The sequence below is a fragment of the Symsagittifera roscoffensis genome, chromosome 7 (genome assembly GCF_963678635.1).
Source record: "Symsagittifera roscoffensis chromosome 7, txSymRosc1.1, whole genome shotgun sequence".
NCBI lineage: Eukaryota > Metazoa > Xenacoelomorpha > Acoela > Convolutidae > Symsagittifera > Symsagittifera roscoffensis.
Genome location: NC_087068.1, coordinates 26,681,192 through 26,696,743, shown reverse-complemented (window position 1 = coordinate 26,696,743; position 15,552 = coordinate 26,681,192). Strand labels below are relative to the sequence as shown.

The window sequence follows — 15,552 nt, the reverse complement described above, 5'->3', positions numbered from 1 at the left end:
ATTTAAGACAACTCTTTCGTCTTCATGCAACTTTTTTGTTTCTATTCAGTGACGGCATCTCAATAAGTAAAGAAAGAAGTTGAGAATAAATGGGAGATTCAGAAAATCGCAAATTTCTAGATAAGAAGAGTTGAATAGCCCCAAAAATTGAATAAAAGTGAAAAAAAAACAGCATTTTTTTAAACCAATTGATTTTAACGTAAAATAAAATCAGAAAAGATATGCTATTTAGCCTAGCTGAAATAAAAATCATCGATGGAGTTTCAAAAGTAACAATCAATCAGAATCGAGCATTTCTTATAAGGAAAATTTTATCTTTTTTGATATCAACCAATCAGAATCGAGCTTCAATGGGCATTGTATGTTCAACAAATTTAAAATCAACCAATCACAATTGACCTTCACTTCTCATGGATTTTTCAAAACTTGTGATATCAAACAATCGAGCATTCCTTCACAGGTAATCTTGGTGATAATAACTAATCAGACTAAAGTATTCACAGATTTTGAAGTATTTTGTAGATCAGAACCAAAATATGTTTATAGAACTTCCCAATCAATCAGTTTTATTGAAGTTTTGAAGTTACTAACATATACAATTGTAACCAAAGTCAGGTTTTTTGTCTAGTTTATAGTATTTTTTCGATACTCAATTCAAATTTTTCAAAAATTTTTCGATTTGTTCTATTTCTAACCAGTGAAAAAAGAAATTACCAAAATTGACAAATTTATCACTTTCTTTTTGATATATTGTATTATAAACAACAAGAAGTCTTTTAAACTTGAATAATCAATGAAAAGATATTCTGACAAATCTAGATTTTGTATTTCTATCAAATTCAAAACATTAATCGAAATAATGTTCCTTGTCTTCAATTTTTGTTTTATAGGCTCTTCCATTTTTTACTGACCAAACACTCAATCTGTGTTAACTCTTCCAAATAAAATCTTTCTCAATAAATCTGGCAGTACTCTTCTTTTCTGAAAATTCCTCTCCATCGTTTTAATAAAATTTTGAATTTTCTGTGTTTCTATACAAATTAAAACTAATGCGATCTCCATCAACGTCATTTTTGTCCACCACTCTTTTAGTTTGTTGGTTGTAGTTCAACCTTGAAATCTTATAAATGTCCATTTCGGACATTAAAAACGCCTTTGATAGAAACATTTTTTACTAAAATAAACAAAGAAACTTAGAAAAATTCGAATTGTTGTATCATTTTTAAATTTTTTGGGTTGTAACAGTCATCATAAATAGTTTTTTCCTTATTTAGAGTCTAGTAAGTTTTTAGGAAGTTAATGCAGCCAATCAAAACCTTAAATTTAGGCAGATAAAAATGAAAAAAAAAACAATGAACTTTAGAAATTCGGAAAACAATGATAAGCAACACTTGGCATTTTTTCCGCTCCTTTCCATTTCAAATTGTGATGAACAGCGCAGTCAAGTTGACTGAAAACGTCGCCAGTTGATGAAATAACTTTCAAATAAAATCTGTATTTGTACAGAGTATAAAGACAATCGATATTTTGGAATGTGAAATGAAAGTTTCCCAATCGCTGTAAAATTTGATCGAAAGATGAGCCAACCAGAAGTATGTGGAATTTACAGTTTTCCAAAGAACAGTAGGAATTGTGGGTAGACACACAATAATCTTGGGTTACTATATATTTTTCGTAAAAGTCACTGGCAACGTAAATAAATAGCAATTTTGTCAATAATCTGAATAAAAGCTGGGAAGAGCTTGACACATTGCTGCAGCCATCTGGAACAATGATTTTTTCTGGCAATTGTGGATTTATATTGGAACACTAACACCTACACAATTCTATATTTGGAAATTTCACAGAAAAACTCTATTTATTCTTCTATTTCCTTTTATTTGATTGAATGACTCATATTGTTTCTTTCCATTTTCATTAAATTTCAAAATCATTTTTCTCATTTCTCTTCATCTGATCAGTTTGCTCTTCAAAAATGTACTCAAGAAAAACCACTACTCCCAATTATATTGAATTTTCAAAAAATCAACTATTAAAAATTAATGATTAGGGACAATTTGAAAAGTCTCAACAAGTCTGTCTTAGTGAAAAAGAAGGAGAAGCAATATCAGCAATCCGGAATGCCGTTATTCACGATGCTGAAAACCTTGGACTCGTACCTATATATGAAACCAAAACTGGCAAAGATTCAACTATGGATCAGGAGCTCGACATCTGTAACAGAGTATATGAAATAGCAACATAAAACAAGAGGAGGGTGTGTTTCACAATCAAGAAGTACAATGTGAACAAGCCGCCTTACGATCAGATTTGACTCTTCACTGGAAAAGAGATTGAAGCAATGAAACAACTATATTTGAACGAATTCAAAAATTTGTCCAAAATTTTGAGAGATTTTTTGTTTGCTGATAATTGTAAAACTCAGTCACGCTTTGTGATGTTTTGTATGTTTAATAATTGAAGTATTTTGGGTTCAAGAATATTTTTTCTCATTGAAGTGCTGATTTAGAGCTAGGATAACTGAAGAAAAGTCGGACAAAACATACAACTCAATCAAAATTGACTTAAAACACTAATCAATTATCAATTGATTTCCCAGTATTTGTTAAAAAAATTATGAAAAAACTTATTTAATTACTGCTTTCATTAATTTCAGTAATTTTTATCTTATTTGAACAAAATTAAAAACAAACATGTATATTTAGTTGAAAACATTAACATTGTTTTCCGAATTTCTAAACTTCATTGTTTTTTTTTCATTTTTATCTGCCGAAATTTAAGGTTTTGATTGGCTGCATCAGTTTCAAAAAAACTTACTAGACTCTAAATAAGAGATAAACGTTTTATGATGACTGTTACGACCCAGAAAAAATTAAAAATGATACAACAATTTTAGTTTGTACAAGTTTCTTTGTTTATTTCATTGAAAAATGTTTCTATCAAAAGCGTTTTCAATGTCCGAATTGGACATTTTTAATATTTTAAGAATGAACTACTACCAAAACTAAAAGAGTGGTGGACAAATGATGTTGATGGAGGTTGCATTAGTTTTAACTTAAATAGAAACACAGAAAGTTCAATAATTTTGTTAAAAAGATGTAGAGGAGATTTCAGAAAAGAAGAGTACTGCCAGATTTATCGACAATGTTTTTATTTAGAAGAGTTAACACAAACTGAGTGGTCGGTCAGTAAAAAACAAAAAAATGGAAGAGCCTATGAAACAAAAATTGAAGATGAGTAATATCATTTCGATTAATGTTTTGAATTTGATACAAATACAAATTCTAGATTTGTCAGAAAACCTTTTCATCGATTATCCAAGTTTAAAATACTTCCAGCTGTTTATATTACAGTATACCAAAAAAATTGATGAAATTGTATACTTTGGCAATTTCTTTTTTCACTGGTTAGAAACAGAACAAATCGAAAAAATTTTGACCGAAATTTCAAAATTTGAATTGAGTATCAAAAAAATACTATAAACTAGACAAAAAACCTTACTTTGGTGTCAATTGTATATGTTAGTATCTTCGAAATTTCATTAAAACTGATTGATTGGGAAGTTCCATAAACATATTTTGGTTCTGATCTACAAATTACTTTAAAATCTGTGAATACTTCAGTCTGATTAGTTATTATCACCAAGATTACCTGTGAAGGAATGCTCGATTGTTTGATATCAAAACTATCGAAAAATCCATGAGAAATGAAGCCAAATTCTGATTGGTTGACTTTAAATTTGTTGAATATTCCATGCCCATTGAAGCTCGATTCTGATTGGTTGATATCAAAAAAGATAAAAAATTTCCTTATAATTAATGCTCGATTCTGATTGGTCGATACTTTTGAAATTCCATCGATGATTTTTATTTCAGGTAGGCTAAATAGCATATCCCTTCTAATTTTTGTCACGTTAAAATCAATTGGTTAAGAAAATTGCTGTTTTTATTCACTTTTATTCATTTTTCGAGGCTATTCAACTCTTCGTATCTAAAATTTTGGGACTTTCTGGATCTCTCATTTATTCTCAACTTTTTTCTTTAGTTATTGAGATGCCGTCACTAAATAGAAACGAAAGAGTTGCATGTCTTGAATGTGGCAGAGAATACACACGTAAAAACGCATCAAGACATCGTAAGCACTGTGACGTTTTAAAGTGTTCCAATTGTAACTTTTATACAAATAGCAGCGAGGAACTCTTCAATCATTTCAAGAAGAAGCATTGTCAACAGAATGATAAGTTATGTGTTCAGCAGTCTCGAAAAACACTCCACGAGAAGGTAATTAATTACTTCTTCAATAAAAAAACTTAGGAGAAAATGCTTTGAATAAAATTTTTTACTGAATCTGAAAAGTCTGTACAAAAAATTTGAAAAAACTCTAGTAAAAATTATACAGTGTTTTCATCACTTTTCTTGATCGGTCAGTTTTTTGTTCAAACCAGCAACAATTGAGTTCAAATTTTTGTGAAAACTTCAATGGAAATCGATCCGAAAATCTTTTATCTACAGTAAAAACTCCATCGGTTGCATGCTTGCGGAGTTTTCGTTGTGATATATTTGTAGAAAAAAATGAATAGCATATGCTAATGATTGCTCAAGTATTTGTTGAAATTTTGTTAAAAAAATCTGATTATTTATAAAATATCGACTAATTGAAATGTTGTACCTAGTTGTCATTTTAAAGTTTTCCCTGTTTAGTTATTATAAAAGTGTTCATAGAGTAGTGCATTATTAAGCAACTATGGTGCGTTGATTTATTAAGAATAATAGTTTTCTACTGTTTTTTTGACAATTTCAGTAAAAAAAATTGATAACTGACCTGAAAAACATGAAAAAATGTATGTTTGTACTAACCTTTGAAAATTTCAAGATAATAATAATCATCAATTTCAACCCAAAATTTACTTTATTATAGAGCTGCTCCTAATTTGTTCTTAAATTGTAAAAATACTTTCATATTCTTTTTAAATGTTTTTGAATGTTTTAACCAGCACCGATTCTTTCTCACTTGGATATTTTTGAGAAAGCTTCCCTCATAAATTAAGAATAAAAAGCTATTTAATAATTATTTTGCAAGAAAAGTGATAGTTATTGGCCCAAAAATTGTATTGTTGCTTAAATAGTTTACTGCAGCAACTGAACAAGGGAACCTTTTAGAAGACATTTACAATTTTTATCGTAATATTCAGACGGTATCAGTTCTAATTTCATCTTTGCCAGCAAATTGTTTGTTCAATTGATACTATTTTCCTCCTAAATTCTCCAGTTCTGACTAAATTTTCTTGCAAAGTGTGTTCAATACCGAAAACATGTATTAAGCAGAAAGTAAGAATAACCTTTAAACATAGAACATTTCTACGGAAAATCGTGAAAATTATGTTGCAGAAGCAACAGAGATTTAATCATCCGTTATGAAGAAGATTTTAATGAATTTGAGCAAATATCGAATAAATTTTTCAGAAAAGTTTATCTCATTTTCAATCAGTTTTAGCAATTAACTGTTCATTTTTCATCATTGATCTGATATTTTGCAAAAACCTTGACTTTTTTTAAATTCCAGTAGGTTTCAGCACAGTTCCAGGTAGATAGAAAATAAGAATATCCATAAAATAGATCGAATTACATCAAAACTTATCGTTTTTATGAAAAATTTTGAATTTTTGGGACAAAAACTCCAAGTTTTTGCTCAAAAACTCTTATCATTGACTTACCATGTACCAAAAAACTAAATAGATAACCTCAATTTTACAACCTACACCTAATTAACTAGTAATAATTATCAATTAGATAACGCGCGCCGGAATTTTTGCAAAAAAAACTAGACATTTACCCACAAAAACCAAAAAATTCGTTTTGTTACCATCACACTGAAACCTTACCATCGTAATACATTGGGAAACTTATTCCCTATCTTAATACATTGGGAAATCTATAGCCTATGTTAATACATAGGTTGCTGACCGGATACTCTATAGCCTATGTTAAAACATGGAGGTCAGCACCCACGCCCCCCCCCCTGATCGCCTCACACATATACTACTAACGTGTTAGGGATTTTACTACGTTGATTACTCTTAACCATTTACCTGTCTAGTAAAAAAGAACTGCAACAATCAAACGAACAAAAAAATTGCCATTTAGTCAACCTTGTCCAAACAGCTTATGTTTGCACAGTTAACACAAACTGAGTGGTCGGTCAGTAAAAAACCAAAAAATGGAAGAGCCTATGAAACAAAAATTGAAGATGAGGAATATCATTTCGATTAATGTTTTGAATTTGATACAAATACAAATTCTAGATTTGTCAGAAAACCTTTTCATCGATTATCCAAGTTTAAAATACTTCCAGCTGTTTATATTACAGTATACCAAAATAATTGATGAAAATGTATACTTTGGCAATTTCTTTTTTCACTGGTTAGAAACAGAACAAATCGAAAAAATCTTGACCGAAATTTCAAAATTTGAATTGAGTATCGAAAAAATACTATAAACTAGACAAAAAACATTACTTTGGTGTCAATTGTATATGTTAGTATCTTCAAAATTTCATTAAAACTGATTGATTGGGAAGTTCCATAAACATATTTTGGTTCTGATCTACAAATTACTTTTAAATCTGTGAATACTTCAGTCTGATTAGTTATTATCACCAAGATTACCTGTGAAGGAATGCTCGATTGTTTGATATCAAAACTATCGAAAAATCCATGAGAAATGAAGCCAAATTCTGATTGGTTGACTTTGAATTTGTTGAATATTCCATGCCCATTGAAGCTCGATTCTGATTGGTTGATATCAAAAAAGATAAAAAATTTCCTTATAATTAATGCTCGATTCTGATTGGTCGATATTTTTGAAATTCCATCGATGATTTTTATTTCAGGTAGGCTAAATAGCATATCCCTTCTAATTTTTGTCACGTTAAAATCAATTGGTTAAGAAAATTGCTGTTTTTATTCACTTTTATTCATTTTTCGAGGCTATTCAACTCTTCGTATCTAAAATTTTGGGACTTTCTGGATCTCTCATTTATTCTCAACTTTTTTCTTTAGTTATTGAGATGCCGTCACTAAATAGAAACGAAAGAGTTGCATGTCTTGAATGTGGCAGAGAATACACACGTAAAAACGCATCAAGACATCGTAAGCACTGTGACGTTTTAAAGTGTTCCAATTGTAACTTTTATACAAATAGCAGCGAGGAACTCTTCAATCATTTCAAGAAGAAGCATTGTCAACAGAATGATAAGTTATGTGTTCAGCAGTCTCGAAAAACACTCCACGAGAAGGTAATTAATTACTTCTTTAATAAAAAAACTTTTTACTGAATCTGAAAAGTCTGTACAAAAAATTTGAAAAAACTCTAGTAAGAATTATACAGTGTTTTCATCTCTTTTCTTGATCGGTCAGTTTTTTGTTCAAACCAGCAACAATTGAGTTCAAATTTTTGTGAAAACTTCAATGGAAATCGATCCGAAAATCTTTTATCTACAGTAAAAACTCCATCGGTTGCATGCTTGCGGAGTTTTCGTTGTGATATATTTGTAGAAAAAAATGAATAGCATATGCTAATGATTGCTCAAGTATTTGTTGAAATTTTGTTTAAAAAAATCTGATTATTTATAAAACGTCGACTAATTGAAATGTTGTACCTAGTTGTCATTTTAAAGTTTTCCCTGTTTAACTATTATAAAAGTGTTCATAGAGTAGTGCATTATTAAGCAACTATGGTGGGTTGATTTATTAAGAATAATAGTTTTCTACTGTTTTTTTGACAATTTCAGTAAAAAAAAATTGATAACTGACCTGAAAAACATGAAAAAATGTATGTTTGTACTAACCTTTGAAAATTTCAAGATAATATTAATCATCAATCTCAACCCAAAATTTACTTTATCATAGAAAATCAGATTTGAAACAGCAATATCAAATTATCAAGTTGAGAAAATCATTTAAATACGTTTAGCAAATGATTCATGCTTTTAATTCAGCTTCGGATTAATGAAAGTTCGTTGAAACGATACATTTTTCCATTAAAAGTTCAATTTTCAACTAAAATTTTGTTCAAATTGAATTTTTTTGATAGATAGAAGATGAAACAAAAACTGAGAAAATGAGATAGAAACTCAATTTTATTCATTAATAGTTTTGAAATAATTTACAAAAAATTTAGCTTATAAACCATATTTTGAGAAAAAATCCGACATAAAATGTGTCAAAGATTTGTATTTATGTGTAATTCATTAGAAAAGTTTAATATCGTTTGATATAAAAGGTAACATTTTATGAAAAATCAGATGTTTTGAGGATAGTTTTTGTAAAGTAAACTCAATCCGACATCTTTTGAAAGAAAATACATGAAGCATAAATCAAAAAATTGCTTTCAAGATCTACATTTCAGTTTTTTTGCTTAATAAAAATCCAAAAATTACACAATTGTTCCAGTTTGCACCTTCATTTCCTTTGCTAAATCAAATTTTTGAGACGCACTCTTTTAGAAGTTTTTAGATATTGTAGATGTTAGGAACTAAGTTCCCTTGCGTTTTTCCGGATGCTTTCAGATCATAACTAATAGAGCTGCTCCTAATTTGTTCTTAAATTGTAAAAATACTTTCATATTCTTTTTAAATGTTTTTGAATGTTTTAACCAGCACCGATTCTTTCTCACTTGGATATTTTTGAGAAAGCTTCCCTCATAAATTAAGAATAAAAAGCTATTTAATAATTATTTTGCAAGAAAAGTGATAGTTATTGGCCCAAAAATTGTATTGTTGCTTAAATAGTTTACTGCAGCAACTGAACAAGGGAACCTTGTAGAAGACATTTACAATTTTCATCGTAATATTCAGACGGTATCAGTACTAATTTCATCTTTGCCAGCAAATTGTTCGTTCAATTGATACTATTTTCCTCCTAAATTCTCCAGTTCTGACTAAATTTTCTTGCAAAGTGTGTTCAATACCGAAAACATGTAATAAGCAGAAAGTAAGAATAATCTTTAAACATAGAACATTTCTACGGAAAATCGTGAAAATTATGTTGCAGAAGCAACAGAGATTTAATCATCCGTTATGAAGAAGATTTTAATGAATTTGAGCGAATATCGAATAAATTTTTCAGAAAAGTTTATCTCATTTTCAATCAGTTTTAGCAATTAACTGTTCATTTTCCATCATTGATCTGAAATTTTGCAAAAACCTTGACTTTTTTAAAATTCCAGTAGGTTTCAGCACAGTTTCAGGTAGATAGAAAATAAGATTATCCATAAAATAGATCGAATTACATCAAAACTTATCGTTTTTATGAAAAATTTTGAGTTTTTGGGACAAAAACTCCAAGTTTTTGCTCAAAAACTCTTATCATTGACTTACCATGTACCAAAAAACTAAATAGATAACCTCAATTTTTTAATCTACACCTAATTAACTAGTAATAATTATCAATTAGATAACGCGCGCCGGAATTTTTGCAAAAAAACTAGACATTTACGCACAAAAACCAAAAAATTCGTTTTTTTACCATCACACTGAAACCTTACCATCGTAATACATTGGGAAACTTATTCCCTATCTTAATACATTGGGAAATCTAAAGCCTATGTTAATACATAGGTTGCTGACCGGATACTCTATAGCCTATGTTAAAACATGGAGGTCAGCACCCACGCCCCCCCCCCCCCTGATCGCCTCACACATATACTACTAACGTGTTAGGGATTTTACTACGTTGATTACTCTTAACCATTTACCTGTCTAGTAAAAAAGAACTGCGACAATCAAACGAACAAAAAAATTGCCATTTAGTCAACCTTGTCCAAACAGCTTATGTCTGCAACATTAAAAAAAACTCAAACATAGATCTAACAACTTAATTAACAACTTGCCTTCTTTTCATTTTAACCTGAACAATCGAGTTTTCAATTTTTTCCCAGTAAGACCAATTAAAAACATCGGAAATTTTCCAATTAAATACTTCTAATAGTAACTGTTTGTGAATGGTCACTCACAATCAAACCACTAAAACGTCTCGAACTAAATAAAATCAGCAGCTAAACTACAAGCTCAGAAATGAAACGCTTCGGATCTGATTCCTGGTCTCATTGAGATTGCAGGTAACCTGAACCGTTCATAGATATGTGAAGATGATTTTCCTCTATATTGACCAGTGTTTCTCTTTGCAAAAACTACAGCAACTGCTTGAATTGATTTTGTAGCTTAGTTTCTAAACATGACAAGAAGGCCCGTTTTATGATCAGACGGTGGCCTCCAAATTTTGGTATTTCCAGACTGCCGCGACTAAAAATGGACATTTTCAGACCGCCGCGACCAAGTTTTGGTATTTCCAGACTGCCGCGACTAAAAATGGACATTTTCAGACCGCCGCGACCAAATTTTGGTATTTCCTGACTGGCGCGACTAAAAATTGACATTTTGAGACCGCCTCGACCAAAATTTGGTATTTCCAGACATTACGGACCGAGGCAATGCGTCCGCGACCGGCGCGACTGTAGGAATGTTAACTGCGACCGGGACGACCGAAGGAAAGTTGGTCGCGGTGGTCAAAAAAATTATTCGCGGTGGTCGAAAATTTAGTTTGACCGCTTAGACTAATTTTTTGCCCAGGCCGCGACTAATTTCTTAACCGCCGCGAGTAATTTTTCGACCGCCACATATAATTTTTCGAGCGCTGCTACTAATTTTTTGCCCTTGCCGCGACTAATTTTTTGACCGCTGCGACCGAGATACGATATTTCCAGAATTTGTCCGCGACTTAAAACCCTGTCCAGACTATGGGTTTTCGGTCGCGGAATTGACATGTCCGAAAAAGTCGAAAAATTAGTCGCAGACCTCGAACCGGTGGCTCGTATATCAGGGTGAGGCCCTGAATGTTCCGACTGAATGTTTCGAATAGTTGACAAAATTATTGAAAAAAAAATGAAATCAGGTCGTCGCTTTGTTTTTTGTAATGATTCAGTAGAAACTCCCGTAAGCAGTAAGTTCGAGATCGTCAAGATCTTTATTTTTTTTTGCAATATTTTCATTACTCCAATTTTGGCTGTAAACAATGCTAGTTCATTGCTACAGTTTTTGCTTTAATGTTATTGACAATTTGATAAATCATAGATGCCGATTGCTCTGTATTTGCTAATTTTCAGATGCAATATTTCATGAGAGATCAACTCGATCTTTTACCATGGGTACACTTGTGAAAATGCACCTACTACACCATTTAATAACCAGTTAAAAGCCTGTTTTTTCTTTTTTTGTTGTTCCGAATTTCGATACGAAAGTAATTGTTCCGACTTTCGATACGAAAGTAACGGAATATTTGTGCTCGGGGTGGGTTTTTTTTTCTCCAGACAAATTTCGACTTTTCAACTAGCCATTTTTGACGGAACTTTTTTTATCATTCGAAATGTCCTGAGCTCAAAATTGAAAAGATATTTCCCCTGTGATCTTTTTTCGTAAAATTACAGGGGTTTAAAGATGGCCATTTTGGTCAATTTGGGACAATTAAAGCGCGATATATTTCGCACTATAACGCGTAAGCGGAGAGTTAATCCGTCTTAGAAATTGTTCCAAATTGGTTGAAAGAAGCTTATTTGCCATAATTGATTTGTTACAAGGAGCGAAATCTATTCTTTGGTTTTTTATATGGCGTGTGGGGGATGGTTTTCATAAAAAAAATCAAATTTTAGAAAAAAAAATTCATTTATTTTTCATTTAATTTTTTAATGTTATTACTGCTCCAAAAACCTTAAAAGGCAGTCGGAACATTCAGGGCTTTGCCCTGATACGAGCAGTCTTGTTCAATTTGTAAGACACTGAAACATGAAAAGACAGCAGTTTTCTTTTGCTTTTCAATTTTTAATCTATTCTATATCAGAAACATACAACTTTCAGCATTTCAACTAATTTTTTTGACTGATAAAGGGCAGTCGGAGCCTTCAGGGCTTTTCCTGATACGAGCAGTCTTGTCGTTAGAAAACACAATCAGATCAAAATTTCATGATTGTTTTCTAAATTAGTCCTTTTCAAAATTGTAAACAGCCACTTGTGATGTATACAAGCAAAAGATTACACAAGACAACAGAAAACACAAGAAAAGCAAAAGATTACACAAGAAAACATGTAAACAACACATCTGGTAAGAGTTATATGCTCATCAATGACATCATGACAAAAAATAGTCGAATTGTTGCTTGTTTTTTGGTATAGTAGAAGTATTTTATCATCGTAACCAAAAACATTTCTAATTAAACAGTGAATGAACTGTCAAAAAGATTAACCCGAGGTATAAAATCATGAAAAATGCTTTTATTGCATTATCGTTGTCATAATACTTTTTGTTACAATTAAAAAGTTGATATTATAAATATGAATCTTTCTAACAATAATAGCCAAATATACACTCTTTCTTAGCAACAGCCATATTTGATGAGAAAGCGCGCTTCTCATACTTTTGTATATAAAACAAAAACATTGGCGTAGATTTTACAAACAGCCAACTTACCTTTAGAAACAGCAGAGTTCTTTCCGCCGAATTGTAATTTCAAAAATCGTTTACCAACCTTCAAAATGGCTGGAAAAGGTAAGCTGGATTAGCTATGGGTCTCTTTTTCCTGTTCCCGTCGACTAATCGTTTCGGCTTTCGTAACGAAAGTGACGGAATATTTGTGCTCGGGTTGGTTTTTTCTTCAGACAATTTTTGACTCCAGGCTTCACAATCTTGTTTTCATATAGTTCTTGTTCACGTTCAATGAAAATTGACCTACTGCATAAATTTCGGACACCGTTGGCCTGTAATTTTGTGAAATCACATGTATTTCACCAAACGACTTTCGCATCTATACTTTCCAATGGACTATATATCTCCAGAATCCATTTTCCTATTGCTTGGAAATTAGGGTTAATAGTCTGGAGTTTGTTCTGTAAATCAAAGAGCTCATAAGATTTGTTTTGGTGCGAGGTGCTGGTACTGGCACAAAATATACCAAAACTCTAACCTTCCCATCAACTCTAACCTTTCCTTTAGAGCCGCCGCAGATACACCAGACTATGAATTCGTATGCTTCTCTTTGGTGGAGAAGCATCTATTAACTTTTGTTTGATCCATGATTCGTTTCCTGTTATTTTCACATGTATCAAATAAGCTTCCTCTTTCAATTTTTTGGACCTTTTTTCTGTTATCCTCGTCCTCTAATATTAATAACTTTTTGAACAGTAGCATGTTGAGAAGATTTTTTGTGAGAAGAAATCAAACAAATATTTTTCCCCGAGGCTTCATCAATTGGTACCATTGTGGTCCACCAACGCTATTTCTGTTGGTCCACAAATCAGGCTTCGGTGTCTATATACACGAAATTCAAAGTGAAAGAGTGACAAAAACTTTTTTTGTTGATAAAAACCTTCTGAAAAAGCCCTTCAACTTCTTAATTTCTAGCATAATTTCAAGCCGTTTATAAAAGCTGGCTTAATCATTTTTACTGTCCTGAAAATAGATTTCGTGATTTCTAAAATATTCCCCCTTCCGCTCAAAGATTTCCTGCGCATGCCATGATTCTATATTTATTTCATTATAAAATTTTTTTTTCATAGAAAATCATGATTAAAGCTAAAATCGTTGTCATGAAATAGCGGCAAAGGGGACCCCCCTTGCCAGGTTTGAGAGCCAAATTTTTAATTGCCCCTTTAATTCAATCTATATTTTTGTCCGGGTGAGTACGAGGAAGTTGGTTTTCTAAATTGCAAGATGCCGTGAAAATGGTAGACACTTCCTTCATTATGCGATTTTGCGAAAGCGCAAGCAGCCAAAAATCCATTATTGAAAATCGATGCTTCCATTTAAAAAAGCTTTAATAAGTCTAGGGACTTTCATAAATTCGCTTTTTCTAATTAGCTTGCCAGTTTCAGCACCTGCGCGCGTTAAAGAATACACTGTGCCAGGCGGGAGAGTCAAAGTTGAAGAGTATGATGACGGATCAACGAGAAAAACTTCTACATACACTTCTGGGGATGTGAACAACGTGCATCATGTTCAAGAGCACACTGTAACTCGACGATTTGACCTCGGAGACGCTTCGTATGTCCCTTCTTTGAGGGCTGCAGGACCTAGTTCCGTCCCACCTGATTTCGACCTTTCGGAGTTCACTCAACTACCTGTGGTAATTAAGATGCGCAATGCTTCACCGGCAGAAAAGGATGACAAAAAATATATTACTGGAAAGGAAGCCAGGCCTGCTATCAAGCCTGTTCCTGCGAAACCTGCTGCCGTTCAAAAGTTGAAACACTCGGAGAACAGCAATATTATGATCAGCTACTGCCATAAGCAGAAACATGTGTCGCAGAAACTTCTGAAAGAACTGAGAAACAGTGGGGTCGAAAATATCTGGATAGATCAGGAACACATGCATAAGGGCGGTGGAATTCTGGATGAGATGGTAAAAGCTGTGGATTCTTCCCAGTATGTTATTTGTTGCATTTCGCGCGATTACTCCAAGAGTGATAATTGCATGGGTGAAATGAAATATGCGAGAGATAAGAAGAAAACCATCATTCCAGTCGTGGCTGAGAAAGGATACGTACCGGACCAAATCCTACTCATGTGCATCGGAGACAAATACCGATTCGATTTATCAACTGATGAACAGTTTCGCGTCAACTTTCCACTACTGCTGGAAAAATTGACTGACTAATGACTTTGCAGCAGAGCAAACGGATATATCAGCCTGCACCCCTTCTGAACAGAGAAAACTTAAATCAAATACATAATCAATTTCCATGCTAACTAGATTTCGCATGCTAATATTTGGTGATTACCTTTTTTGTACAACATCAAAAACTAACCTTAAATGACAAAATGTTTTTTTTTAATTGTTCCGAAAAGCAGCCAAGAGTGGAAATAACAACACAGGTTTGCATTTGCTTTTCAGTCAAGCTTAGGCACTTCAAACAACAAACCCGTGCAATATAAAACAAGGTTGCAGTGTAAGTACCCTAAGTATTTATAGTAAGCCTTTGCTGAGGTGATTCAAAACAAAAAAAAACTCAATTTTAGGTTACTTAAGCTACACATACTTCTATTTTGAGGCAAATTTTTACAAAAACCTTGCTTTAAATTTAAGGAAGATCACCAGGGGCGGATCTAGGATTTTCTCGAGGGGGGGGGGGGGGGGGGGCGGTATATCAAAAATTCGGACGACTTTGTTTTCGATCGACTAAATTGGTATTCTCAGCTCTCCCAAAGCTCTAAAAAACCCTGTTTTTGGCAAAATTTTTTGCACCGCAGGCAAAATTATGAAAAAAACCCAATTTAGGCAACTTTTTGCACTTTTTGGAATTTTTACCAAACAAATTGCGTTTTTTCAGCGCGCGCTCTCCCTTCAAAATTTTTAAGTTCCGTCACCAAAATAGATTTCCCAGAATAGTAAAAAGGGGGTCCTTTGTACTATTGCCCCTTTAAATTTGTAATTGCCCCATTAAATCAATCTAGTTTTTTATCAGGGTGAGTTCGAGGAAGTTGGTCTTCTAAATTTCAAGATGCCGTGA

At 32.4% G+C, this 15,552-nt stretch overlaps 1 protein-coding gene across 1 annotated transcript; it reads left to right on the top strand.

Annotated features, from left to right (window-relative positions):
• Positions 1 to 12,385: 12,385 nt before the first annotated feature.
• LOC134851762 (uncharacterized) lies at positions 12,386 to 14,877 on the top strand. The gene is made up of 2 exons (XM_063867988.1): positions 12,386 to 12,595; positions 13,918 to 14,877. Exons 1-2 carry the CDS (start codon positions 12,583 to 12,585, stop codon positions 14,697 to 14,699), a joined length of 795 nt encoding a protein of 264 aa, XP_063724058.1. The 5' UTR covers positions 12,386 to 12,582; the 3' UTR covers positions 14,700 to 14,877.
• Positions 14,878 to 15,552: the final 675 nt, after the last annotated feature.